This window comes from Hippopotamus amphibius, chromosome 10 (genome assembly GCF_030028045.1).
Source record: "Hippopotamus amphibius kiboko isolate mHipAmp2 chromosome 10, mHipAmp2.hap2, whole genome shotgun sequence".
Taxonomy (NCBI): domain Eukaryota; kingdom Metazoa; phylum Chordata; class Mammalia; order Artiodactyla; family Hippopotamidae; genus Hippopotamus; species Hippopotamus amphibius.
The window spans coordinates 105,301,828-105,328,301 of record NC_080195.1 but is presented as its reverse complement, the minus strand read 5'-3'; the positions used below and the strand labels follow the sequence as shown (position 1 = coordinate 105,328,301).

At 50.2% G+C, this 26,474-nt stretch overlaps 1 protein-coding gene across 3 annotated transcripts; it reads left to right on the top strand.

Annotated features, from left to right (window-relative positions):
* Window positions 1–1,389: 1,389 nt before the first annotated feature.
* On the top strand, window positions 1,390–14,741 carry CFAP298 (cilia and flagella associated protein 298). Of its 3 annotated transcripts, none has more exons than XM_057697460.1 (7): window positions 1,390–1,836; window positions 3,784–3,951; window positions 5,458–5,525; window positions 10,337–10,495; window positions 11,863–11,994; window positions 12,729–12,824; window positions 13,805–14,741. In XM_057697460.1, exons 1-7 carry the CDS (start codon window positions 1,698–1,700, stop codon window positions 13,808–13,810), a joined length of 768 nt encoding a protein of 255 aa, XP_057553443.1. In that variant the 5' UTR covers window positions 1,390–1,697; the 3' UTR covers window positions 13,811–14,741. The 3 variants fall into 3 exon arrangements, with proteins under 3 accessions (XP_057553443.1, XP_057553442.1, XP_057553444.1); XM_057697459.1 differs by lacking the exon at window positions 13,805–14,741 and adding an exon at window positions 13,120–13,337 and having other exon boundaries at window positions 1,408–1,836; XM_057697461.1 differs by lacking the exons at window positions 5,458–5,525; window positions 13,805–14,741 and adding an exon at window positions 13,120–13,337 and having other exon boundaries at window positions 1,698–1,836.
* Window positions 14,742–26,474: the final 11,733 nt, after the last annotated feature.

Here is a 26,474-nt window from a genome sequence, read left to right as displayed (position 1 = left end):
TGACAATCTGGCAGATTTTTCCACCAGATATGTAGTTAATTGCTACATATTTAAACAAAACCGGATGACCAGTACAAACATGGGTTTTCTATACTCTTCATTCATTTTATATTATTAAAAATTATACCCAGAGACCCCGTAATACATTAGTGGATAAACGGTTCTCATTACCTAGAAGGCTATACTATAAACCAAGTTTTAAGCAGGAGTCGGCTTGATGGACACGCAGTTGGATTCAGGAGAAATAGGAGGATGATGTTACAGCCAGCAGTCAGGAGCTAAGTGAACACACAGGCCCCTGTCTCTCTCTGGGAAAGATAGATATTTGCCAGTCTGACCAGTACTGCATGTTCCAGGGCTTCAGTGATCCCTGCCCCAACAGTTCTAGAGATGAAAACACATCTCTCCCTGGGCGCCATATCCCTTCTATCCAGCATCAGTCTAAGGATCTTCACATGCGGCTCTGGATTGGCTTTGGGCATTTCCAGGCCTACAGTCACACACTTCCTCCACTCTGCCGGGTGACTTCAGGGATACAGTTTCAATGGAGGGAGCCAAAGTTTCAGGTATAAAGAGTGGCGGGTGCTTGCAATATTCATTTCGCATTCGGCAATGGCCCTTCCAAAGCCCCTGCATCATTTTAGCTTTGCCAGAGTCTTGTTATCAAGGACTCAGTGCAAATGTTACCCAACCCTTTAAGGCATTCCTTGACCATGCAATCCAAAAAGCCAATCACCTGTTTCATTTTTATACCTCTACTTGAATTTGCCTCATCGTTTATTTTTGTCTTTTCTTTGTCACTTACACTGAATACAAGCTCCATGAGAGCATTGACCCTGGCGCCCAACCCGATTGCCTTTCATAAGAATTTGTTGGGCAGCGAGTGACTGGGTAGTTTGGGGAGGAGTCGCTCTGGCAGCAGCCCCTCGAGCCGCTCTAAATTGCGAATCCGAATTCGCCCGAACGAGAAGTGCGCACGCTTTCCCTGACCCCTGAGTGCTGAGAACCGGAGCAGAGGCAGCGGACACCAGGGACCAGCGATCCGAGAGAGCCTCTCCAAAGCGCCCCAGACCCGAGGCCGCCGAAGGCGTCTCCGGAAGTGGAGGCTGAGGGCGTCGGACACGCTGCTGAGGCTGGAGCAGCGGTGGGGAAGCGGGGCTCAGCGCCTGTGGGTTCCCACCACCCCATCCATTCCCGGCCTAGCAACCTCCCTCCCACCCACCCATCTATCTCCCCGGATGGAATCTCGGGCCCGAGGCGAGCAGCCTGGGCGGCCCGCGCTCCCCGCCGCCGGCGGCTCTGTTTGAGGGTTGCCCCGACGACAGCCACTTCCGGGAGCGGGGCTCGGCGAATCCCGCTCGGCCGCTGCGGGCGGGCCCCGGAGGCCCTCCCGGACTGTGTGGGTCGTTGCTCAGCAGCGCCCGCTCCCGGGAGCGCAGGGCCGGGTCTCCGAGCGCCGTAGCCTCCCCAGCCTCGGGGTCTGACCTCGAGCGGCCCCTCAGAGTGCGTTTCGTTGTTGCTCCCGGCAACAGCCACTTCCGGGAGCGAGTGCCGTTCCCCCAGCACCGCGAGCTCCGGAGCTCCGGGTTCCGGCCTCCCGGCAGCCGTGCGTCAGTCGTCGCTGTTCGCTCGGCGGGTGACCGCGGGCCGCTCACCCCGGACCCTGTCGCCGCCTCGGCGGAGCCTCCGGGGCCACCATGGTTCTGCTGCACGTGAAGCGGGGCGACGAGAGCCAGTTCCTGCTGCAGGCGCCGGGGAGCACGGAGCTGGAGGAGCTCACGGTGCAGGCGGCCCGGGTCTACAACGCGCGGCTCAAGGTGCAGCGCGTCTGCTCAGGTGCGGCCCGGCGGCGGGCTGGGGGCCTGGGTGGGTGGCGGGGAGAAGGCACCGGGCCATCTGGGGACGGGGAAAGTCGGGCGGGACCCACGTGGCCTTCTCGGGCAGGCTGGGGGCGAGGGTCAGTTTGTGAAGGTCTGCAAAGCTGTGCGGCCGCCGGGCTTGAAATGGGACGGCGGGGTTCGCCAGAGATGCTCCCGCCTGGGCCCAGCAGCAGGTGTAGTGGATGTCAACAAGTGTGAGAGGTGGCGCGACCTTTGGGCCGTTTTTTCAAAGTGAATTTCCTATTGTGAGACGTTTGAGGTAGGGCAGTTTCCGGTGGTGGACCACCCAGCTTTGGGATGGCCTTCAAGGGTGAGAAGCAGGGAGCGAAGCTAGGCCCTCCTGCCTGCCTTGGCGTTCGCGTCTCCGGGAAGCACAGCCTGGTTCTCCTGTTACAGTGTTTTGGTCACCGTGTTCTCGACACGCTAGAGCAGCGCGGTCCAGCGGAGCTCTCCACCGCGACGGACGTGTTCTCAGGCTGTACTGTTCGAAGAGGTACCCACTGACCACAGGTGGCCGTTGAGCACCACGAAGAAACTGCATTTTTAATTTCACTTCCTTTAAATTTAAATTCAAGGAGCCCTGTGCAGCTGGTACCTACCGCATTAGACAGCACAGTACTTGACAGGCTGATACTCCAGGTGTGGTCTAGGATGTGGTTTTTATCTGTAATTATACCGTGTGATTTTTGTACCATGGAGAACTCCTGAAGGGTCATGGTTTCTACCTTTATGGGCCATACTTATAGTTTCTTAGTAAAACTTACCGACTCCGAAACAAGCTCAATTAAGTGTTATTTTCAAATTAAAGCATTTGGGGAGAAAAGGGCCTCAACTTCTTTTTCTGTGAAATTATCGATTGAAATGCGGTTTTGATTGTTCAGAGTCGTGTTAGTGGACTTAAAACCCATCCATTTAATCTACAGCCATTATTATCAACCATGGTTCAGGCAGGCCCCAGTGCTTTGCCCACCGAAGTCGAGGATGAATGAGACCAGCTCCCTGCCCCTCAGATACTTATGGTCTTGTGGGGAGAGAGACAATAGGTCTCCCATAAATAGCCCATTAAGTTCCACCATTTGTTCCACAGTATTGTATTACTTACAGGCCACCTGGTGTCTTCACACAGTGCTGTGGGAAGACTTAGCTGCACGTACCTCTTTCATGTGAAAGAAAGAAAGAGAGAGAGAAGGAAAGAGAAGAAAGAAAGGCAGTTTTGCAAGGTTGAAATGTGGATTCGTTTTGGGGTGAATATATATGGAATAGGAAAAATATAAAGCCTGCGTTTGAATAGTGAACATGACACTAGAAAATCAAGGTCTTTTCCTGTCTCTGCCACTGTGGAAGGGTGTGAGCTGCCTTACGTCCTCCCCAGTGATTGCATGTACATAAATCCTGTATAAAGTATTTGTATAAAGTTTTATATACAGTCGTAGTAGTGTGACCTGAGCAAGCCTCAGGTGACACAATTAGGGAGGATGGGGATGTTGAGAACTGTCTGGTCTACCTCACAAGGTTAAACTAAATGGATAAGCTGTGTGAACACACTTGGAAAACCATAACGCCCTATGTGGATATGTATTCAGACTGTCAGTGAATTTGAATTTGTGCCTCCAGAGTGCCAGGAAGTAGAACATAGCAGAGAGGGTTAGAGCACAGAATCTGCAGCCTGTGAACGGTGGGTAAGCTCCCAGACTCTCTGCTTCTGTTGACCTAGGACGAATGGGTGAGCATTTGTCAGAGGTCAAGGACAGGTCTGGGACATAGCAAGTGGCATCTAAGTGTTTGTTAAATAAACTAGCCAACGGGCAAGACCCCCAACCGCTAGGGAGCTTACATTCCAGTGAGGTGTAAGGTGTTATGATGACCGTGATACGTATTGTCTTACTTTCTCTTGTGTTTTAAGAAATGGAAGAATTAGCAGAACATGGCGTATTTCTCCCTCCCAATATGCAAGGACTGACTGATGACCAGATTGAAGAATTGAAATTAAAGGATGAATGGGGTGAAAAGTGTATCCCCAGTGGGGGTTCAGTATTTAAAAAGGATGATATTGGACGAAGGAATGGACAAGGTAATCCAGCATTTTTCTTCTCTGTGCATGCAAGAATATAGCAGGAAGTATGAAAGCCGGTCTTTAAGTTAAAAAATTGACCTCAATATTTATATACAAACTTATAAAACACTGCACCATATAACTACTTGTAGTAAACCGCTAATCCAGAATGAATTAGGTGGAAAAGGAGGCATCTGTCTTCTTGCTCTTACTAAGTTGCCACCAGCTTTTAAATGTAATAGATGAACCATAAGAAATTACTATTTTTGTAGGCAACAAGTGATTAAAAATTGGCATTTTCATATGATTCAACCTAGTAGTTTGAGGGGATAATCACTGACAGTGTATCGAAGGGTGTGTTTTGTTACAGTTTACAGATCAGGGTTCATTTAGAGATTCTGTGTGGACGGAGGAAATAAATGTCAGCCCAACGGTCTCCACTCAAGTTGAGGACATGCCTCTCTTTTGTACAGAGCAGCTTAGGACACTCCAGAACACTGAAGAAAGTGCTCTCCTTTTAGTATATGGTTGTTTGTGTGGAATTGGAAGGATAAAGGGATGATAACCCATTTTGATAGCTTCTTATCCCTTTTAACCTGCACGAAAAGCTCCATTTAGAAGACTATAATGGGGGCTTTCCTGGTGGTGCAGTGGTTAAGAATCCACCTGCCAATGCAGGGGACATGGGTTCAAGCCCTGGTCCAGGAAGACCCCACATGCCGCAGAGCAACTAAGCCCGTGCGCCACAGCTACTGAAGCCCTCACGCCTAGAGCCCATGCTCTGCAACAAGAGAAGCCACTGCAGTGAGGAGCCTGCACACCACATCGAAGAGTAACCCCCACTCGCCGCAACTAGAGAAAGCCCACGCACAACAACGAAGACCTAATGCAGTCAATAAATAAATACATTTATAAAAGACTATAATTGATCACTTAGCAAACACCTAAGTATTTACTATGTCCTTAAAACACTATTAGGAGCAAAAGAAAGAAAGTGTCCCTATAAGGCCTTTGCATGCTCAGAAAAAAAATTTTTTAATATTGAAGATAATAGTAATTTCTAGCATTATTTCTTTTGAATCTTAGCCTAGAAAATGGTTGGTTGTCTTCCACATCTTTTTATACCTAAACCCATTCTCAATTTAGAGAGATTTTTTGCTTTTTAGAAGGAATTGCATCAATGAAAAAAATAATGGTACTCGTGAGAACAGGTAACAGTTTATTATTACAGTTTATTATTCATCTTTTAACCAAGATTGTCTTAATCACTTCTATTTTAATACAGTTTTATATTTCTAGTACTTTCCATGGCTAAGTACTGTTGTTATTTATTAAGAATATGAAGTTTGAGAGATTTTTACCTAACTTCTTACAGCCAGCTTTCCTGTATCCCTCACCTGAATTCCATTCTTGTACTTTCTCTCATCTCACTTCCTCCCTGACTCGGACAGAAGGGATTAGGCTGTTTAAGAGAAGTCTTACAGATGGCTGTCTCTCTCCTCCTTCCCCTTTTTATTTTTATAGCTCCAAATGAAAAGATGAAGCAAGTTTTAAAGAAGACTATAGAAGAAGCCAAAGCAATAATATCTAAGGTTAGCTTTTTAAATGATTCTCTAAAGCTTGTCTTTTGAGATAGAAACTCCAGTTGTAGTTTCCAGAGTTATCTGCCAACCAGCTTTATTTCTTCCTTTCTCCCTTTTTCTTTCTTCTCTTCCCTTTCCTTCCCTTTCCTTCCCTTTCCTTTCCTTTTCTTCTTTTCTTTCTAACCCCCTTCCTTCCTCCCTCCATCCTTCCCTCCCTCCCTCCCTCCCTTCCTTCCTTCCTTCCGTCCTTCCAGAGGCAAGGGAAACAAGCATGTTTGGGGTGGGCCCTAGCTTTCTTTTTTTCACAATTGTGACAATTGTCCTCAATCCTCCCAGTGTCTGCAGGTCAGACAAAAACAGTTACTGGCTTGTGTAAATGTGGTTCAGATATGAATTGATGCATATATGATTTTGTTTCCTTAACCTTTTTTTTTTAGTTGAAGTATAGTTGATTTACAATACTGTGTTAGTGTCAGGTGTACCACATAGTGATGCAGGTGTGGTTTTTTTCTGATTATATTCTATTGTAGGTTATTACAAGATATTGAATATAAGTCCTCGTGCTATACAGTAAATCCTTGTTTATCTATTTTATGTGTCATCGTTTATATCCATTAAGAACTAAAGAAAGCCGAATAGAGGAGAGGAGAACGTTGTGGCCACACGCTGCATCTACAGATACTTGACTGACACAGCATGTGTTTATTATGAATTCGTTTTTTTGTAATCGTCTTAAAAATTTACACAAAAACTATTTCATTGAAGGAGAAACATAAGTCAGACCACTGACGTGCATATACTGTGAGTCTGGAGGAAACGAATTTAAGGATTTTTCAAGAATCGAATGTTGTTATCCGTTGCTTTTATTTACGTGCTGCTGCTGTTAGTTGCTCCCACCCTGCACCGCAGGCCTTCTCGCTTGGTAACTGCTTTTTCTTCTGTCCCTCCCGATGCACTAGGCAGAACTGTGATTTCTAAACTAACATTTCCCCAATTCTTCAGGCTCTTAACTAATCCTTTAAGTGCTTCAGGAAAGACTGCCCTTCTGCCTGGTAGCGTAGGAAGGCCTATAAGGAAGCCTTCTGTTCCATGTTTGCCAAATACATTTGACTGCAGAACCTTTTTTGAAAGGGGAGATAATGACGAGTCACGCCTAGCCCAGCGGGCGCATCTCAGGACACGCTAGGACGGCACCGCGGGTGCTGCTCTGCCCCGTCACTCCCCACCCTCCTTCCGTGGAAATCCTTCCTCTGTTTGTGTCACTTCTTCCCTTTGCCTGTGTGTATTTTTATATAATCATTTCATAGTTGAGAGAGGGAGGTTTCACACGGGTTGCAGTCAGTTTGCAGCAGCGGTTTGCCCGAAGTTGCAGAGCTCCTGGGCGGCCAGGCCTCACTTCTCACCCCGGGGCCCTTCCACGCAGCCTCCAAAATGCAGCCGGCGTGGCTCTCGCCTCCCCAGACCCTGCCACGTGGGGGGCCGTTAGCCCTGTGGGTCGGAACCCACCGGGCAAGCAGGTGAGAGTTCAGGTCCCAGCAGCCCCACTGACCAGTTCCTGGGCCCTGGACCTCAGATTCCACCTCCATGGCTCAGGTTCCTCAGGGGCAGAGTGGAAGATGGTGGGATGTCCGAACTCGGGCTCCTTGGGGGGGGGGGGGGGGGGGGGGGGGGTGATGGCGTCTACACAGCCCCTCTTCCTGGGACCCACCCTCTGCTGAGAGTGGGAGACCAGGGCAGCGGGGCATCTGTCGTCCTGAGGTTCTCTGTCACCCGACCGTGGCATCTGGTGGGGAGTCACTGCCCTTGGCCCTGGTGGAGCTTTTGTAGAAAATGACCCCCTGGCGCTCCCTCTCTGGGTGTATTGATGGTGGCAGGTGGCGCCCTCTCACCCAGAAGACTTCACAGGGACTGAGGGCCCGCTGGGCATCCCCTCAGCCTGTCTCAAGCCCCGCCTCTCCTTGGACTCCTGCCCTCTCACCTTCTCCGTGGGCAGCTTTGCCTCCTGCTTCGGCAGTGAGGTCAAGGCCCTCAGGAATAAGCCCTCGGTTTTCTGGCTCCCCTGCAAACTCTCTCTTCCTGCATCTCTCTTGTTCTTCCCTCGAAACTCTGACCAATGTCTCTGGCCCTGGGCTCTCCCACTTCCACTGCTGCTCCCACTCCGGCGTGTCTGCATCCCCCCTTCTGGAAACCCAGGAGAGGTAATTCCTTTAGTCTCTCCGTCCTATGGTGACATCGACTCTGTGAGCGCACTCTGGCCTCTTTCCTTAGGCTTGAAGTCAGTGCTCTGCAGCTCAACCTTCCACACGCCCCCCCCCCAGCGCTCACCTCCCCCACCCGCCTGTCCCCAGCAGCCTTCCCGAAGGAGAGGCTCCCAGATCCCGGTTCAGATCCTCCTGGGTTTCTCAGAACCTGGCCTCTGTTTTCTTCCCCCACAGAAGTGGCTGCCTGAGGGCCACCAGTGACCCCCGACCAGCAAATCCAGGGGCTTTTCGCCTCTGACTCCTGGACCCCTCTCTGTCTTTCGACCGCATCCACGAGCCCCCTCTGTCCTGGTTCCCTTCTGGCTCCCTGGTCGCTGTTTTTTCAGGCTCTTGCCTCTTAAATTTGGTGTTTCTCAAAGTACTTTTTCCTTTGCTCTCTTTTCTTTCTGCTGTTTCTTCCCCGGAGTGTTATCTTCTCTGCCGAATACAGGCTCCACTCTCCGCAGATAACTCTCAAATCTCTGTCCTCTCCCCCAGCACCTTCCTATACTTGCAGCCCGAGTTTCCAGCTGGTTTCCGGACGGTTCTACCTGAAAGTCCAGCCAGCACTTCAAACTCAAGTTTTCTAGACCTGAACTCATTGATTCCTCTGCCCTGTGTTCTGTACCCAAGAGGAAGCACTTCCTGCAGACTTCCCATTTCTACTAACAGAGCCACGGGTGTCTCAGTTTTCCAGGCTGTGATCCTCTGTCACTTCGCCACTTCCTCTCCGTCACCCATAGGCCTTAAGTCTGCGCCTATACTGCCCACTCCCACGACGCATCTTAAACCCAACTCCTGTCATTTCCATGGTCACCACTTTATTTAAGGCCACCTGATAGCCTTTGTGTTCAGACGCCAGCTGGGGGCCCTTGCAGTTCCACTCAGCTCTGGCACTGCCTACCCAGAGCTGGCGCGGACCCCACAGGCTAGAGGCTGAGGTCCCCAGCCAGACGTCCTTCCTTCAGGCACCAGGTGACCGACACTCTGACTTGGCTGCAGATCTGGAGGTTCCCACAACCCCCTTCAGAGTCAGTAACTCGCTTGAATGACTCACGGAACACACGGCAAGTGCTGTGCTTACTATTGTGGTTTTTTTTATAACGGATACAACTCAGAAACCGCCAATGGAAGAAATCCATAGGGCAAAGTTAGGGCGGGGGGTGGGGCGGGGACGGGGGAGCATAGGCTCCGTGCCCTCCCCTCCTCTGTGGACCCGGGCACCCACCTTCCCAAACATCAGTGTGTTCTCCAGCCAGGAGCTCCCTGAGCTTCAGTGTCCAGGATCTTTATTGGGGTTTCATTGTGTGGATCTGATCGGTTAAATCATTGGCCATATGACTTAGCTCATCTCCAGTCCCCTTTCCCTTCCTTCTCCAGAGGTGGTGATGGCGGGGCAGTGGGGGGACACGTCTGAAAAATCCAACTCTCTAACCCCAGCTTGGAGTTCCTGAGGAGGCCACCCCTCCCCAAACTAAGGGTTCACACGGGTTACCGGGCTTGATCAGAGGGGGCTCTTGATGAATAACAAGCCACTCCTATCACTCAGGAAATGCCAAAGGTTTTTGAAGTTCTGTGCCAGGCACAAGGGACAAAGACCAGATACACTTTTTTTTTCATTTATTTTTTATTTATTGGCTGCGTTGGGTCTTCGTTGCTGCGTGCGGGCTTTTTCTAGTTGCGGAGAGTGGGGGCTACTCTTTGTTGCAGCGCACAGGCTTCTTATTGCGGTGGCTTCTCTTGTTGCGGAGCATGGACTCTAGGCGCACAGGCTTCAGTAGTTGCAGCACATGGGCTCAGTAGCTGTGGCTCGAGGGCTCTAGAGCGTAGACTCAGTAGCTGTGGCGCACAGGCTTAGTTGCTCCGAGGCATGTGGGATCTTCCCGGACCAGGGATCGAACCTGTGTCCCCTGCATTGGCAGGCGGCCTCTTAACCACTGCACCACCAGGGAAGCCCAAAAACCAGATACACTCTTGATTATATCACACCTCTGCACTCTTAAGAGCCTGCCATGTGGTCTCCCCCTGCCAGGGTCCATTCTACACCCTCTGCAAGATGAGTCTCCCAGTGTCACCACTTCTTCCCAGAAAAGCCACTGCCGCCCATCACCTCACTGTCACTACTAACTCCTCAGCCCAACGTTCACAGCCGTCTCCAAAACAGGCTCCGTCCTGCCTGGCCAGCAGTGTCTTCTCTTCCCCCAGCTGCCTGAGCTGCTGGCTGTTACCTGCTCTTTTTTGCTGCTGTTTGTCCTGAAGCACTTTGTTCCCTGAGAGGCCGTCCCCTCTGCCCTGTTTCCTGATCCCCTCTCCCATTTGTACTGCTGGACCAGGATTCTTCCCCTGGGAGGGTCCTCTGCGCTTCACCCATCTTGGCGCTGCTCATATTCTGCTTTATAACCCGGACCGTGGTGGCCATGACTCAGGCCCAGGAATAGATTGTAGTCACTTCAGTAACAAGCACCATCTGATTCTTTGTTGCTCTGGCAGTGTCTGGCACGGAGCTTGTACAAGAACTTGATTGATGTTGTTGCATTGAGTAGCCACATCATAGATAACAATGCCTGTAACCACTTTCAGAAACACGTGGAAGCCAATGTCTGCGTTACCATGGAGATGGTGAACGATGCCTTGGACCAGCTTCGAGGTGCAGTGATGATTGTTTATCCCATGGGGCTGCCGCCGTACGATCCCATCCGGATGGAATTTGAAAACAAAGAAGATCTGTCGGGGACTCAGGTTTGTGGCTCTTGGGGCTTCTGGGAGTTCATGCCCCCCCCCTCCAAAGAGCAGAAGCCCCACAGGTTTGACCTTCTTCTGGTGTAGTTTTTCGCCTCTTCACAGCTTTCCATCTTGCTAGGCTAGGCTTCAGAGCAGAGTGGTGGATTCAGCGGATTCAGGGTGTGCTCCTGGCTGAGGGCTTGGCCCACACAGGGGGGTGGGAGAGAAGGAAGTAACTGAAAACATTCCTATTTTCTTTGACCAGTGGGAAGCCAGAAACCTACTTTGTGCCTATTTCTACCCAAACATATTGGTCCCCTTGCATGGAATCTTATGTTCTAGCCTTACCTCTTGCTGCTTATTGTTTTCTTATCTTTATGTTCCACTTTCCTTTGTTTTTCTCATTTATTCTTTATCCTATGGGACAGTATCTTTTTCTCTGAGCCATCTTAAATAAGCAGAATATGCAGAAGCAAACGAACAGCCCCGTTATACCTACGTAGATCTTCCTCGCCTTATAACAGGGTTATATCCCAGCAAACCCAGCGCAAATTGAAAATATTAGAAGTTGAAAATGCATTTAATACACTTAACCTACCGAATATCAGAGCTTAGCCTCGCCTACCTGAAACGTGCTCAGAACACTTATGTTAGCCGACAGCTGGGCAAACTCATCTAACACAAAGCCCGTTCTGCCCTTCTGCCTGTTAATGTAGGAAGGCCTATGAGGAAGGCTTCTGTTCGTCGCGGTGATAATAACGTGATTTAGTGAGTACTGTACTGAAAGTGAGAAACAGAGCTGTTGTCTGGCACAGAATGGTTGTGTTGGTTGATTACTCCGGGGATCACCAGCTCACTGCCGCTGCCCGGCGTCAGGAGAACGTCTGGTACTCTACATGACTAGGCCGAGAAGAGATTAAAATTCAAACTTTGAAGTAGGGTTTCTACTGGCTGCGTGTCACTTTCACACCATCATATAGTCAGAAAGTCATAAATCGAACCGTCATAAATCAGGGGCTTTTGTATTTAAACACCCAGCAGGATCCCCGTATCCTTCCCTGGCAGTAACCTAAAAATCCGTCTAAGAGGGACTGTGTATCGTGGATGAGGGTGCACATGAGATAAGATACCCCTCACTTCCCAGAGCAAGAAGTTCCCTGAGTCAGGGCATGAGCTGAAACTAATAGGGAAGGTGCTGAAATGAGCGAGGGCTTTGAGGAGGTGGGGGAGTTAGTGCTTCCCGTGGGGGTTGGGGAGGGTAGGGTGCAGGAAGCCTGGCCTGCTGCTCACGCTGGGAGGGGCACGGAGCCTGGCCAGGGGCCGGGCCACACCCTTGGCAGTGTCCTGACGACCTGAAAGCGGGTTCTCCGTTCCCGTGGCCCCAGGCAGCGCTCAGTGTCATCGCAGAGTCCGAGGCACAGCTGTGGTGGGCAGCGAAGGAGCTAAGACGAACAAAGAAGCTGTCGGACTACGTGGGGAAGAACGAGAAAACCAAAATCATCGTCAAGATTCAGCAGGTAAGTACTTTGACTTTAACATGTCCCTATCATTTACTTACTTGCAAACTGACAAAAATTTACAATAACCCTGAAAGCTTTCGGCTCCTCGTGCAGACACTGCGGTCCCGCTGGTCCAGGCTGAGGGTGAAGCTGCCTCTTTATGGAGCCGCAAAAACCGCAAGGAAACGGTCCATGGACAGTATCTGGAGTTGGTTTAACTGGGGGGAAAGGAGCGATGCCATGTTCATTTCAGCTTTAAAAATGGGGCTTTTAGTTACTTGTGAGTAACTAAAAGTGTTCCTTGAAATGAAAAATACAGCCCAGAGCACTGATCTCGAGTTTTTCTAAGTGCTGATAGTCTGTGAACAAGGCGGAGGGCTGGAGACCGGTAGGGACTCCATGTGGAGCTGTGTACCTGCAGGCTGCTTTGTTATGTGCGTTCTCCTAAATCATTTCTCTACAGTTTGGGGGAAACAGGGTCCCCCTACGATTATCTCTACCCCTTCCCCACTGGACCTGCACTGGCTGGCTTGGGAATGGCTGTGACCACTACGGCACCAGCCAGCCTCCACCGTGAGGGCCCAGAGCCAGAGCGAGACGCCCCTGTTGATTTGCTTTGGATGGTCAGAAACACACAACCTGCTTATCTTTAGCAGTCAGCAAAGGCGATTGTAAGACATGAGCCGTCACTTCCTGGGTCATCCTTATAAGAACGCCTTAATCCGCAATTTGCTGTCTCCTCCTCTTTTTAGAGAGGGCAAGGAGCTCCAGCACGAGAGCCCGTCATCAGCAGTGAGGATCAGAAGCAGCTGATGCTCTATTATCACAGAAGACAAGAGGAACTCAAGGTACCGCGTGACTGATGGATTCTCAACAGAGCTGGCGCCCGGGGCCTCCCCTCACCCCCGGGCCTTACCCCGGGCACTGGGGGCAGCTGGGGGGTGGTGGGTTCTGCAGGACGTGGTGGGGGGACCTTCCGAGCTTCAGCCTCATCAGGGCTGTGAGGGCCCTGCCGGGTGTCCACCTGCATTAGAGTCTGGAGGTGTCCTGCCTCTGGGGAGGCAGGGAATGGGAAGGTTGGTCATGGGTTCTGTAAAACACGTTCCTGAGATGCCTTCCTGAGCAAAACACATTTATTTCCAGAAATTGGAAGAAAATGACGACGATTCCTGTTTAAATTCTCCATGGGCAGATAACACTGCTTTGAAAAGACATTTTCATGGAGTAAAAGACATAAAGTGGAGACCAAGATGAAGTTCACCAGTGGATGAAGCTTTCCAGAATATTAGCTCACCTTTCTTTAGGTAGAATAGTAATAATAACTAAAAAGGATACCCACAACCCTCTGTGAAAGTTGTTGAAATTTCTAGTTTTCCTAGTTTTTCTTTCAGTTTGAATTTTTAAAAAAGTTACTCAAGGTTTTAGAACTTAATAAATACATCCTCAAAAGAATCTGCCTGAATTATTTTTGTTTCAGGACAGCTATCTACTGTTTGAGGTTTTTGTTTGGCAAGATAATGAAGATGTAGTTTCAGACATTTTTCCTTCCTGATTGCTTTATTTCATATTCTCATGACAGCTGTTGTATTGCAGGAAATTGAAAGTACCTTTCCTCCCAGGGATCTGTGATCTGTGAAACTTGGCCGTCAGTGGCCACTAGAGGCCGCCCGTCCCTTCCTTGTCCCGCACTTTTCCTGGACCCTCCCTCCTGGGCCCAATTCTCAATCCTGCTTCAGAGCCTGACAGGGTGTAACAGTAGCCTGGCGTCTCCCAGCTTCAAAGGTGAAGTTCACCCCCTGGTTGATACCTGCCTGGCCTTGTCTTCCAGGTGTAAAGGCTGCACCTGCGATGGAAGCTGGGTGGCCAAACTAGGCTCACCTTGAAACTGAACAGATTCTTGTGTGCTTTCTGGGCTTTTCCTGACAACAGATGCAGATCCTGGTGGTTCTCCCCATGGGCTCACCCTGCAGCTCTTGGTGTGCTGAGGTTGACACCAAGGCTGATGGATGAAAACCTTGTTGGATTGCTGACCATCCAGCCACAGGACACACTGGCTCACCTGTCATCATGACCGGTTTACTAGGACACCTTTGATTTTAAATTCTCCAGCTCATCAACTCCACACATCCTCATGCTTCCACAGCTCAAGTGCATCTCTCAGACTGTGCAGCCAGAAGCGGCCTAGACGTCTTGTGCTGCTGCATTTGGCCTGTAGAAGACTCTTCCCCTAGTGGGAGGACATACATCCTGCTCACTCTGAGGAGAAGCGAAGGGACAAGGACGCTCCCTGCCCTGGTCTCCCTGTGCCGCCTGCTCCTCCGTCCCCCCTCCAACAGCCACAAGGACAGAGCCAGGGGAGCGAGTGGTGACTGCCTTCCTGGGGGCAGGACCGGGACCCTGGGCTCCCAGACCTGGCCCCGTTGTGGGGGGTGGGGAACATCCATGTCTCCCTTGTTTCACGCGCCAGCAACATCCACTGACTCTGCCCGCACCTCGAGGGGAGGCCTTGGCTCCTGGCAGAGGAAAGTCTGCATGGAGAGCACCCTACACAGGTGCTCCCTTCTAGAACCTTCTGCCACCTGTCCTCACCTCCACCATCTCCAGGTTACTTAGGGCAGCTGCCCGTGAGCTGATCGCCTACTAGCATTCCTGCTGTTCTCGAAACAGCATTTTCTAAAGTGGCTGGTAACTGACTCTACGTCTTGACTGTACCTTGCTCTGTCGCTTGTCAAATTCTGTAAAATCAAGTTTGCATCCGTTTTCTTGTTGGCTTTCGTTATTTTACTAATTCAATGAAGTATAGTTGAGTTACAACATTGCTTTCAGGTGTAACTTTCATTACAATTTTAAATATCTCCGTGGAAAGCTTTTGTCCTTGGAAGATAAAGTTTGCAATAAGATCCTGTGGTTTTATTCGAGGAGCACCCGCTCTTGTCAGTGGAGCGTTTATGTGCATTAAAGCCACGCTCGACTTGCAAAAAACGTTAATCAAGTCATGTGATCACAGTAGCTCTTAAGAATCACTATTTCCATATCATTAGGAATTCTTTTTGACTCAGTAGGATATAAATGCTTTATGTGGCCATGATGGTTACTTTATCGCTTCACCTAATCACCAAAGGGCCACTCACTTTTGAGTACAGAAGTCACCATGTGACCAACATCACCCTACACTCCTTTACGGAATACTCACGTAAAACGAACAGTCCTCCCCGCCTCATAAGCCCTGAGCTCTCTCGGTTCTGAAGTAGCCGCTCGTTAGAACAGAAGTACGGGAGCTGCCCCTTCACAGCCGTCCGTCTGTGAGAAGGGGCTGGGCTGTCCTGGGCCCCGCTCTGCACTTAAATGTGTGTTGATTCACTTCGCAACCACCCCTGAGGACGGTGGTGGTGACCTCAGATGGGTGACCTGACTCACCCGTGGTCACACCGCTAGTGAAGGTAGAGCCAAGGGCCACGCCCAGGACTTCCCAAGGAAATCAACTTATCAGCAAAAGCCATCTTGCCAAACGCTAGGCCATGGATCAGCTTAAGTATGGGGGCCCGGGCTTGGCGTGACTGTGTTTTTTAACCCCATACATCCGTGGATCAATATCAAGCAAGCACAGTGCCTCCTGCGTGCCAGGCTGGGTCTGCGGCTTTGTCCTACGTGACTTGTCCTCTCACACGATTGTTTCAGGGAGACCAGGAATGCTCGTGATAAGATTTGACATCACCCCAAACCCTTTCGACCGGCAAACCGGCGAACTGAAACCCCGGCCGGTATTTCTGTCACAGGATTACTCTGTTCCTTGGCAACTGCTCTGCAAAGAACGTGCCATCAAGCCTGAAATCAGCCGCCACAACCTTAGGGCACAGCGGCCTCGGGCAGTTCTCCGGGAAGCCTCAGCAACCACCCCCACCCCCACACGCCCTTCCTCACAAGATCCCAGGGGTCGTCACTCTGTTCTTCCAAGTCCCACTGGCCCCAGAGAGAGTTCCAGGGGAGATGTCACTGGTTCCCAAGAAAATGTCAAAACTGGATGTCAAGAGTACGGAGCTATTTCCCAGCTACCATTGTACTAAGCACTTTACACCTCCTTTACACCTCACAACAGCCAAATCAGGAAGAAACTAGTATTGTCATTTCACAAAGAAACCAAAGCCCAGAAAGGTTCTTTGGCCCAAGGTGAAGCATCCAAAAGCCCACCTGCTTGTCCCAGAATCTGCCATGAACCTTCCGTATTTTCCATGTATACCTAGTACAGATGCCAAACCACTCACTAGTGAACAATGGGGAGGGAACGTCCACAGGACACACCTCTGTGAAGGAGCCCAAGAAGGGCGGATGGCAGCCTTTGATATTAATGTCTGAGGCCCAAAGTGATGGGACTACAGGCCCTAAGACTGCTTTCAGTAGTTCACCAACTACTGAAAAGGGGGAAAGATACATGAGCCCACCCTTGAGATGCTTTAAGCAAATAGACACTTGGCTCAGCTTGGAAGCCACCGCCCCAAGGGATTAAAGAAGAGTCTGGGGTTGTGTTGCAGCTGGAGGAGGGACCCCAACCTGCTCTCAGGCCCGGCACACACACGTCATAGGACTCTTTGCCCATAGGCTTCTGGGCCACACTAGCGTGGCTTCAGGTTTGCGGATGAACAAATTCCCACAGGCGAAGTCCCGGTCTGTCATTCCTCTGTAGATTGAACTCTCTGCATTCAGGCCAATAAAACAACAGCCACATCTGTCTTGCTATTCCAGCCCCAAGGCAGGATTCCAAAAGACCCTGTGAGCCGGCATCGTCATGAACCGCAGAATGCGAAGCACCGAAAACCCCGTCTGCAGTTGTGTCCCCTAAATCCCTGATCCTGCAACCGACTGTGTTGAGTGGCAGCTCTGCTCAGCAGCCCCATGTCCACAGCTGTGTCCCTGACTCTCCCGCCCCGCCCCCCCGACCCCTCCCAGTGCACTTGACACACCTGCCCAAGGTACCTAACGCGTCCTATTGTTTTTCCTTGGCTCGTTAAGAGAGGCCATCGTACTCCAGGTACCCAGGCAGCCTCAGCACAGGGCGGTACCCAAGCCTTCATTCTGCCCCTTTATCTGTCACATTGTTTCAAAACAAGACAAACCCCGCGTATGAGTGGGTGACAGGACGACGGTGCAATAAGTGTCCACGGGCCTCCTCTGTCCTCCCCACGTCCTCTGTCCCCCCCGGCCTGCTTACTGTCATCTTCCCCCCACCCCCGTCCCCCAAACAAAGTAGGCAGATATACTAGCAGCAGCATCCGTGAGTTCTCACTTCTCTCATCCTATTTGCACCGTGCGGGACTGGGTCCCACAGGCTCAGAGCAACTGTATGTTTCAGCGGTAAATCAGCAAACTACAAAATGCTCTCACAGCTCCTGCTGGGAATTCCCTGGTGGCCTGGTGGTTAGGACTACCCTGGTTCGGGAACTAGGATCCCTCAAGCCTTGCCGGCATGGTGGGGGGGGAGGGGAGGGGGAGGGGGCAGTGGCTCCTGCTATCAGAATCCTCTGTTGTAACTAAATTACTTATGACTGTAAAATAAAAGAGATGGAGGTAGCACTATTAGGAGTATTAATATGCAAATCAGAACCCCCAAACTGCGAGCTGCTCTGAGTTTAACTGTTAGACCTTCACAAAATGAACTCGGCTCACGTGAACAGATGTCCACTTTTTCTTGCAACTATTTCCAGGTCTGAAAATGCTTGGCATTTCTGGAGGTAACTTAACGTTGAACTGAGGAGACAGTTTTCGAGCGGCACAGCTGTTGATTTTTCCTTGGGAGGTAAATCTGATTTAAGTTATTGAACATAGGATTTTATTAGCGTTATGCTAAAGGAAGTCAAGAACGGGTGAACGTGTCTGAAAAATAAATGGCACAAATTGACTGTTAGCAAATATAATTTAACCTACTAAAGTTTAACTGAAGCTGTCTGTATTGGAAAATTCACCCTGAGCTGAGACGGAGGAAAAGGAAATATTACCTGGCCTAAAATAGCAATTTGTTAAAGAGAGAGAGAGAGTATGTCGGAGTGTGTGAACATCCCATGCTTGTTGAAACAAGTAAGACCAAAGAGTCAGGCATTCTGTTTTTCAAAGCAATACATTTCCAATAATGCTTCAGAGCGTAGTACCATAGTTAGAATATACCCCTCCGAGCTGCTTGTAACTCAGTTTTTATTTACATCTGTCTCCCAGAACAGACTGTGAGCTCTTGGAGGCAGAGACACTGTTTTACTAGATTTTTTAAAAATTAATTAATTTATTTATTGGCTGCTTTGGGTCTTTGTTGCTGTGCACAGGCTTTCTGTAGTTGTGGTGAATGGGGGCTACTCTTTGTTGTGGTGCGCGGGCTTCTGCACAGGCTTCTCATTGCTGTGGCTTCTCGTTGCAGAGCACAGGCTCTAGGCGTACTGGCTTCAGTAATTGTGGCATGTGAGCTCAATAGTTGTGGCTCACAGGCTGTAGAGTGCAGGCTCAGTAGTTGTGGCACATGGGCTTAGTTGCTCTGCGGCATGTGGAATCTTCCTGGAGCAGGGATCGAACCCGTGTCCCCTGCATTGGCAGGCGGATTCTTAACCACTGCTCCACCTAGGAAGTGCCTGTTTTACTAGATTTTAGCTCTTTCCCAAAAAAGTAAGTGTTTTGACACTTGCCCCAACCTTTCTGAAGAAGGTGAGGCAGACGTCGAGTGAATGGACAGAGCTCCTATCTTTAAGCACTGCGTTGCCTTTTTGCTTATCGATTATCGAAAGTGGGGATGGGGCCAGAGTTGGGAAACGGGATGTTCATTCTTTGCAAGTCCGTGCCCCAGGATCAGACATAAGGTTCCACAGTCACCGCCAGGCAGGTGCCTGGTTTTGCCTGGAAGATACTCCCGCTCCCACACACTGTGGCTGGATGTGGAGTTTCCTGGTACAGGAGGAAGTCTGGGGGAAACGCTCAGTGCATAACTGAGTGCTGGGTTTATGATCTACTATCACACCCAATTTTCAGCCTGCGGAAAGTCCTCCTTGAAAGTCAGCCTTACAGCTTTTGTGATTGGGGAAGCAATGACAGGATCAGACTTTCATTTTTAGGAGAGGAATCTTCAGCAGAGCTCGGGAAGGTCTGTTACTACACAGAGCGCACCGTGCATAATAGATCATCGACTTTTTTTTAAGAAAACCTTTTAGGGACAAACATTTATAATGGATCATTCCACCCAGCACAGTCGAAATGGGGCATGTAGGTTCTTTCTGTTCTTGGAGGACTCCCTCCAGTCCTGTGTTTCTCAAGTAGAAAATCTACCAAACCTTTGTAGGACATTTTCAAATAGAAGAGAAATATCCCTGGGAAGCTTCCTACTGTGCACGTGGAGCTGAGATGTGTAGACACCCACCCTATCCGCACCCCAGGGATGTATCTTCCAAATGGGGAATGGGACACCCTTCCCCCGAGAAGTTTTGGGGACCTGGACCCTCCTTTGACCCAGCAGTGTCAGATGTGCTGAGGGTAATCGTTCCTTCAGAGCTTTCCTCGCTTCAGCTGAAATCTGGTCCTGTCTTGCCAAGGCCACCTCACCCACCTCACATCTCTGCTCTTAGATATTCTTCCAAAATGTGACAAAGGTAGGGTTCCCAGGTGGTGTTCTGGAGACCCCTCTCCCTGGGGAGGCTGAGTGTGGAGGATGAGGTGGAGAAGTTGAGGTCAGACAAGGAAGCATGGTCGACCTGCAAGCAGTTGAGGCGGTCCAAGGTCAAGGTGCTGGCAGGTTTGGTGTCTCCTGAGGCCTCTGTGCTTGGCTTGCACTATGGCCACCTTCTCTCTGTGTCCTCGGGGTCTTTCCGCCGTGTGTGCACATCCCTGGTGTCTCTTTCTCTTCTTTTAAGGACACCAGCCTTATTGGATTAGGGCCCCACCGTTATGACTGTGGTGTAAGCCCTGAAAACTAGGTTTTCTCTTTTTTGTAATGCAAGTGCCAGATTTAAGCTTTGATTGAATAAACACATTGCCAGCCACAGGGCTAGATAAAGAGCCAGGCCACCTTGCCCCACTGAGCCGCCTTTGTTTTACTGATCTTGGTTGATTTCAGTAACTGACCATTTGGGCTGCTTGTTGTTTCCCTTCCTTTCCTTTAAATTCCCAGTCTTATGTTCTGAACTCAGCAATTATGGGCCCATGAAACCCTAGGCCCTCACTCTTGACCCTAATAGAAGCAGAACCCTGGGCCTGTGCTCACACTCTCTCCACGCGTGACCTCACTGTGTGGCCCCAGGAATGCCGTGTAATTTCCGGGTCCTGTAAGTAATAAATCTTTTTTTTTGAAGTTTCCTGATGGTTATTGCAGAAGTGTGTTTTGCAATCATAGTAACCACAAGGGCCAGTCCAGCCACAACGCTGGCTATTAGCAGGCTGAGACTGGCATAAACAATGACCTCATTTAATCTTGTCTCCAAATGCAGTCACATTGTAAGATGCTGAGTGTTAGGGCTTCACCATATGAGTTTTGGGAGGACGCAGTTCAGTCCATAGAGCCTCTGTCATTTAAGAGCCACCAGGCCTTGGATAATTTTATTAACGTTATAGGCTGCAGTCTCTTCCTCTATAGAAAGGAATAATAACATTGCCTATTTCATCCATTAGGACTACATTTGACTGCATGTACAGAGACATAATCACAGTAACTTAACCAAATAGAGGTTACGTTTTGCTCATCTAACAGGAAGTTGAAGTCAGACAGCTCAAGCCTGGTGCAGCTGAGGACCTAGGCTCCTTCTGTCTTGCTGCTCCATCATCCATGGCTTGAAGCTTTTTTCTTCATGCTTGGAATTTGGCTCTCATGCTTCTTAAGCACCCAGCTTGTATATCAGGCAGGAGGACAGGGTGGGGCAAAACGCAAGAGGCCATAACATGGATGCCACTTGTGTCTTCTCCCTCCTGAAAAGCTCCTAGGACCTCTTTCCTGTGTATCCCATTGACTAGAATCGGTTGTGTCATCCATGTTAGCTATTAGGGAGTATGGAGTGGTCAGTGTTTTAGCCGGGTGCATTGCTATCTTGAGCAAAATTGGAGTTCTGCTGGTAAGGAAGAGAGGGAGAATAGATATTAGACAGTTAATTACTCATATCTGCTGTCCCTAACCTCGGGGTGGTTGAAAGATTAATTGAGATAATTTGTTTGAAGCAAGACAAATGAATAGCGGTGGGGATGTAAAACTTAGCCACTAATTCAACACATGAGGTCCAAAAGCATCAAATGTATAAAATGCAGAACTGCATTATTGCAAGACCAATGAAAGGAAAAGGACGAAGCTGGCCAGCATGTCAGGGTCCAGCGACTTGCTCCAAACCTGTCCCGGTCAAAATTGACATCTGCCACCTCCATGTGTTTCTGATGCTTTGATTTAGGGCCTTTGCTGGCCCTGGAGGGACTGCCCCTCCAGGGGCAAACAGCTCACCTGGGACTACACCTTTTGTGTACAAACCAACCAATCCAGAGCCCACCCCAATCACCTCCTTTACTGAGCTCTCACAGGGCTCTCACACGCCAGACCACTTAACCCCCTACCCTAAACACCCAGGGCCAGGTACCAGACAACGAGGGACAGTTCTACGCTCCAGAACTTGCTGGAATTATTCAAACTAGCCAGTCCCAAGCCTGCTAACCCTGCTTCTCCCATTGCTTCTGGTGAAACCACAGTAAAGGCTCTGTTCACGTTTCCCCCTCACTCCTTCCATCTCCTGACCGAGCCCGGTGCTTCCCCGTGTGGCCCTGCGTGAGACGGTGTGCCCCCTCCTCTTGGAAACTGTGAGTAACAAGCTGTCTTTTCAGTGGCAGTTGTCTGCTAATCTGCTGGCTTCACTGCCCCCAAATAATAATAAAACCCATGTTTTAACACAAGAGGATAACACAAAAATATAGTTTAGAGAACGGCTGATGCCTGGGGGCTTGGCTGAGATCCTGATGTGCAGTTTGGTCTCAGGTGGGCTACCTGTCTCTGCCCAGCTCTGAAAGCACAGCTTCTCTCATCAAGACAGGATGCGTGGGGAGCAGACAGACGCCTGCCCCCGCCTCCGGGGGTGGCCCTTCTTGGCAGCTCTCCCCTCTATCACTATCTGACCCCTGCCCCACTGCCCAGCCCCCAGCCACCCCACCCCCGTCACGAGAGTGGGTGGGGTGCCGTGACTAGACCTTTGGCTTCCCAGAGTACAGGCTCTATCTAAACCCATATTTGGGGAACGGAGAGGGGAAAAGCTGCTAAGTTTAGAATCTCAAAGAAGTGTTCACAGCCTGTGAACCCAGATGCGTTCTGGGCTGTTTCAGTAAAAGGAAGTTTACATAAAGCTGTGGGAAATGTAGCACTTCCTTGGATACAATTACAGCCCAATTACATATGAGCTCAAGATTCTGCCATCGTGAGAAACAGTTTCAATAGCTGGAGACCAAGAGGACTCCCAACAAGAATGTGTGGTGGCCAAGTGAAGTGAGAGGGATGGGTCCTTGGCTTCGGGGAACCAAGTGGACCCCAGGGTGATGGAGCTGGGCTGGGTGTGGGGAGGTCATCACAAAGCAGACCCACGAGGATAACTGAAGCTGCCAGGTATCGCATGGGATGGAATCTCCAAAAGTCACAGCTCCACCTTCTCTGCGGAGCCAGTTGTTTGTCACCTCTGAAGCAAGATGCTCTGAGAGCCTGGCCAGCTGCCCTGAGAATCGTGAGGTTTTCCAGGCACTTCTACCCCTTGTTAAGCTCGGGATGCTGTTCCTCCTAGTCCTTTCCTGTGATTTTTTTACTCTCTGGCCTCGGGTGGTTGCCTCACAAGCACACGTGATGACCTCTCAGTCGCTTTCTGGTGGGGCGTCTGCTCACCTCCGAGTTCTCTCTCCCCGTGCACGGCCCTCATCCCCGACGCTCTTTCTCGGGGGCTCTGGCCACCTTGGTCTCCCTGGATGCTCAGCTCCATGTCTTCAACTCAGGTCATCCACTGCCCCCGCCCCTCCCCACGCTGCTCCTAAGGTAGTGAGTGGGGCGAGTGCTGCCCCACCATGCCTGAAGTCCAATGTCTTAAAGACGTGTTACACAAACTTTTTAAAGTTTTTGATTGTTTCAGTTGGGAGGGTAAATCTGGTCTCTGTTCTCCATTTTGGCCAGAAGCAGAATCTCGGGATATTCTCTTTAATCAAATATTATGCTTACTATAGATCTACTGTCATTAAAATACCAATGTTTAAAGAATTATAACAAAATAAAATAAAGCACATCAATCACTGAAAACTATCCTAAATATGACTTGGCTTTGGGTGATCGAGAAGGTGACTGGGGACATAGAGTGTTTTACGGTCTCTGAATTGGACCATGGCCTCTAATCTGTCTCTGCTCTGAGTTTGTCTGAATCCTGCCACAAACCCCTCACTTGGGGTCACCTCTAATGCTCCCCTTTGACTTCACAGTTCAGTTCAAACTCCTCATTCTGGCAGGAAAAGCCAGTCCTGGGTCCCTGTGGGTGCTCAGAACCCATGGCCTGACTGGCCAGCCCCATGATCTGGGCCCAGTTGGCCGTTTGTGGTTCCCCACCCCCAGTGATGTAGGGATCCCCATCACTCCCTTCTGGGTCCCCATATTCCAGTTGAATGCCATTGCCTGTCCTTCCCTGTGATAGTCACTGCTAAGCATACATCCCTCCCCCACCCACCATTTCTTAACCAGGCTGATGTGCCCATCCTCCCACTGCTATGAGACTGGCTGCTAAATTCCCACCAGCACCCCATTCCCGGGGGGAATTGCTCTCTGCCAATCAGGAGCCACCATGATGGGGAGGTTGGCCCCTCTCCCAGCCAAGCTCCTCACGCCCGGGACCGACGGTGGACCAAGCCTGTGAGTGCTCCACGGTCCAGGGCTCCTAAGGGGGCAGGCTGCATCCACACCCCTGCATCCACACCCCTGCTGGGCTCTCTTCCTCTGCTCCACCTTGCTTCCCCCTCCCCTCGGACAGCCCCCCCTTAATGCATCTCTTGAACACGAATCCGCATCTCAGGTTCTGCTTCCAGGGATCCTGACCTAACACATTCCCCACTCAGGCTCCCGTTTCTAGTGTCTGCCCCTCAGCTGCTGCTTCACCCTCTCCCCCATAAGACCCTCCTCCCAACACACGTCTACCTGAGCAACTTCTATCTGTACTTCAGGGACCTGCTCAACAACCCTCTCCTCCATGAAGCCTCCCTTCATGTTAAATGAGATGAGACAAAAGCAGACGCCCTGGTCGAGCCATCCTTGCTCTTCTGGGATGCACCTCAAGTAATCCTCACAATCCGGATTGTTGGGTGTGAGATGGAGTTGATCCGTCCAAAGAATGTTTGAGATTCTGCCCTAAGTGCTTCACGCATCACAGCAGAGGCTGTAGCAGTCCCCCGCTATCTCCTCTACTTCTTTAATAACTGAAACCCCAATATTCAGCTGGGAGCGGGACCATCCTGAATAAAAAGTACATTTCCCAGCTTCCCACTGAAGCGTACCCTTGTGATTTCTGGTCAATGGGTTACAGACAAATTGTGTGTGTGTCCTCCAAGACACGTACCTTCTCACCTGCCCTCCCCTCTTTCCAGCGAGCTGGAATGTGCAGGTTGTTTGTCCCTGAAGCTCCAACACCATGGACTATATGTTGACCTTGAGAAGGGAGCCACATCTTGGGGCTGGATGCTCCACCTCCTGCCATCTTGAGTTCGGGAAGAAAAGATACCAGTTTGGTATTTTTTATGCCATTACTCCCTTGGGTTTTCCTGCTTCTCAAAGCTGAGCCTAATTCTAACTAATCCACATAGATTATGTCTCTTTGAAACGTCATAAGAATTCTGAGATAGGTGTAGTGAGTCTCATTTTAGAGAAAAGGAAACTGAGTCTCAAGAGGGGCCACAGGCTGCCCAAGATCACTCAACTCTTAAGTGCAAAGCCAGGATTTGAGCCCAGGTTTATCTAAATCTGAACCCATGTTCTTCACTGCTTTGCTCTATCCTCGCCAGCTTGGCAGGGTGGAGGAAGGGCACACATCAATGGGGCAGGAGTACAAAGTTCTCTCCACACTTGGGAAATAATCACTTATGGTTGTTTGGGTGACCAGGAAACATGATGCCAGCCCCTAGTCACTATCCTCTTTATCAGGGCTGCCATTCCCAGCTGTTCAGGCTGTGCACAGCACAAATGCTCCTGGCTGTGCGGGGGCTGAGATCGAGAATAGAGCTGCGTCTCCCCAGAGAGAGCACCTTTTTCTTATTTTTATAATTGTCACAGAGGCAATACCTGGGCCAGTGGGGGCCCTGAACTTGACCCAGCTGAGACCCCTCCTACATGGGTGGCTTACTGAGTCTCAGGAAGCTGGGCTATGCATGGACACTTCTAATAACTGGTCTGAACTCATGAGAGATGGGCCAAGTCCTGAACTTGACTCTCTGTGATATTGTGAAGGATTCTGCAGTGATTAGCTAGATTTCAGAATAAATAGAGACTGACAGGGACCTCATAGTACTAGGCCCTCATCCCTGGCCTGATGAACAGAATGGACCCCCCACTTGAATTGGCCAGGAGGCAAATTTAGCATGTTATTTTTACCATTTAAGTAGCACTCCCCTGCGAGCCCCACCTTCAGGCTGCTTGGGGGAAGCAGAAATCACCCTTAGACTAACCACCTCTGTGTACTTTGCTTGCATATGCTTTTCCAGCATAGCTTGTCCACAAATCCCAGCACCAGCCACATGTATGTCTCCTAGTCCTTCCTGAACCCATGGCCTTGATCTTCTTCCATATAATACAGCAGAATAACTATAACAAAGCCGGATGTTTGCCTCCCAATTGCAATTCTTTCCTTCATCTTAGCAAAAGAGCACTGTTCTTTTTTGTTTGTTTGTTTTGTTTTTAAAAGCTGGACACAGTGCTGCCAACTAAAACACTACTTTCTCCAGTATTCTTTACATCTAGAGACAGAGATATAATAAAACTTTGGACGGAGGAATTATAGTGAAAGGGTGGAGGTAACACTGGAACATCTCTTTAAAAGTGACTTCTGGGTGGGTCGGGGCGGGGCGCACTGGGCACAGTGCGCCCCGGGCGGGGGGCGGGTCGCGCCGTCTGGCCCGGGGGGGACCCAGGGAGGGGCCTGGCGGGGGTCCTCCCCCTCCGCCCACCCCGGGGGCCACGCCGTCGGGCGAAGCGAGCGCACGGGGTCAGCGGCGATGTCGGCCACCCACCCGACCCGTCTTGAAACACGGACCAAGGAGTCTAACACGTGCGCGAGTCAGGGGCTCGCCCGAAAGCCGCCGTGGCGCAATGAAGGTGAAGGCCGCCTTAGCCGGCGGCAGAGGGAAAAAAAAAAACAAAGTGACTTCTTCCTCTTCTTCTTCGTTTTGCTTTTCTGTCACCTGGAGTGTCGAGGTAATGGCTGAAGCTCCAGCAATCATATTGGACTATGAGATGATCTTGGAAAAGAAAGCCACATGTGGCAGAGCAATGAGATAGAAGG

Excerpts from the sequence above, each read along its gene's own strand:
- CFAP298 (XM_057697459.1), top strand. The coding sequence starts at position 1,698 with ATGGTTCTGCTGCACGTGAAGCGGGGCGACGAGAGCCAGTTCCTGCTG. Across the intron at positions 3,952-5,457 it reads TGGACGAAGGAATGGACAAG|CTCCAAATGAAAAGATGAAG; the intron begins GTAATCCAGCAT and ends TTATTTTTATAG. Across the intron at positions 11,995-12,728 it reads TCATCGTCAAGATTCAGCAG|AGAGGGCAAGGAGCTCCAGC; the intron begins GTAAGTACTTTG and ends TCCTCTTTTTAG.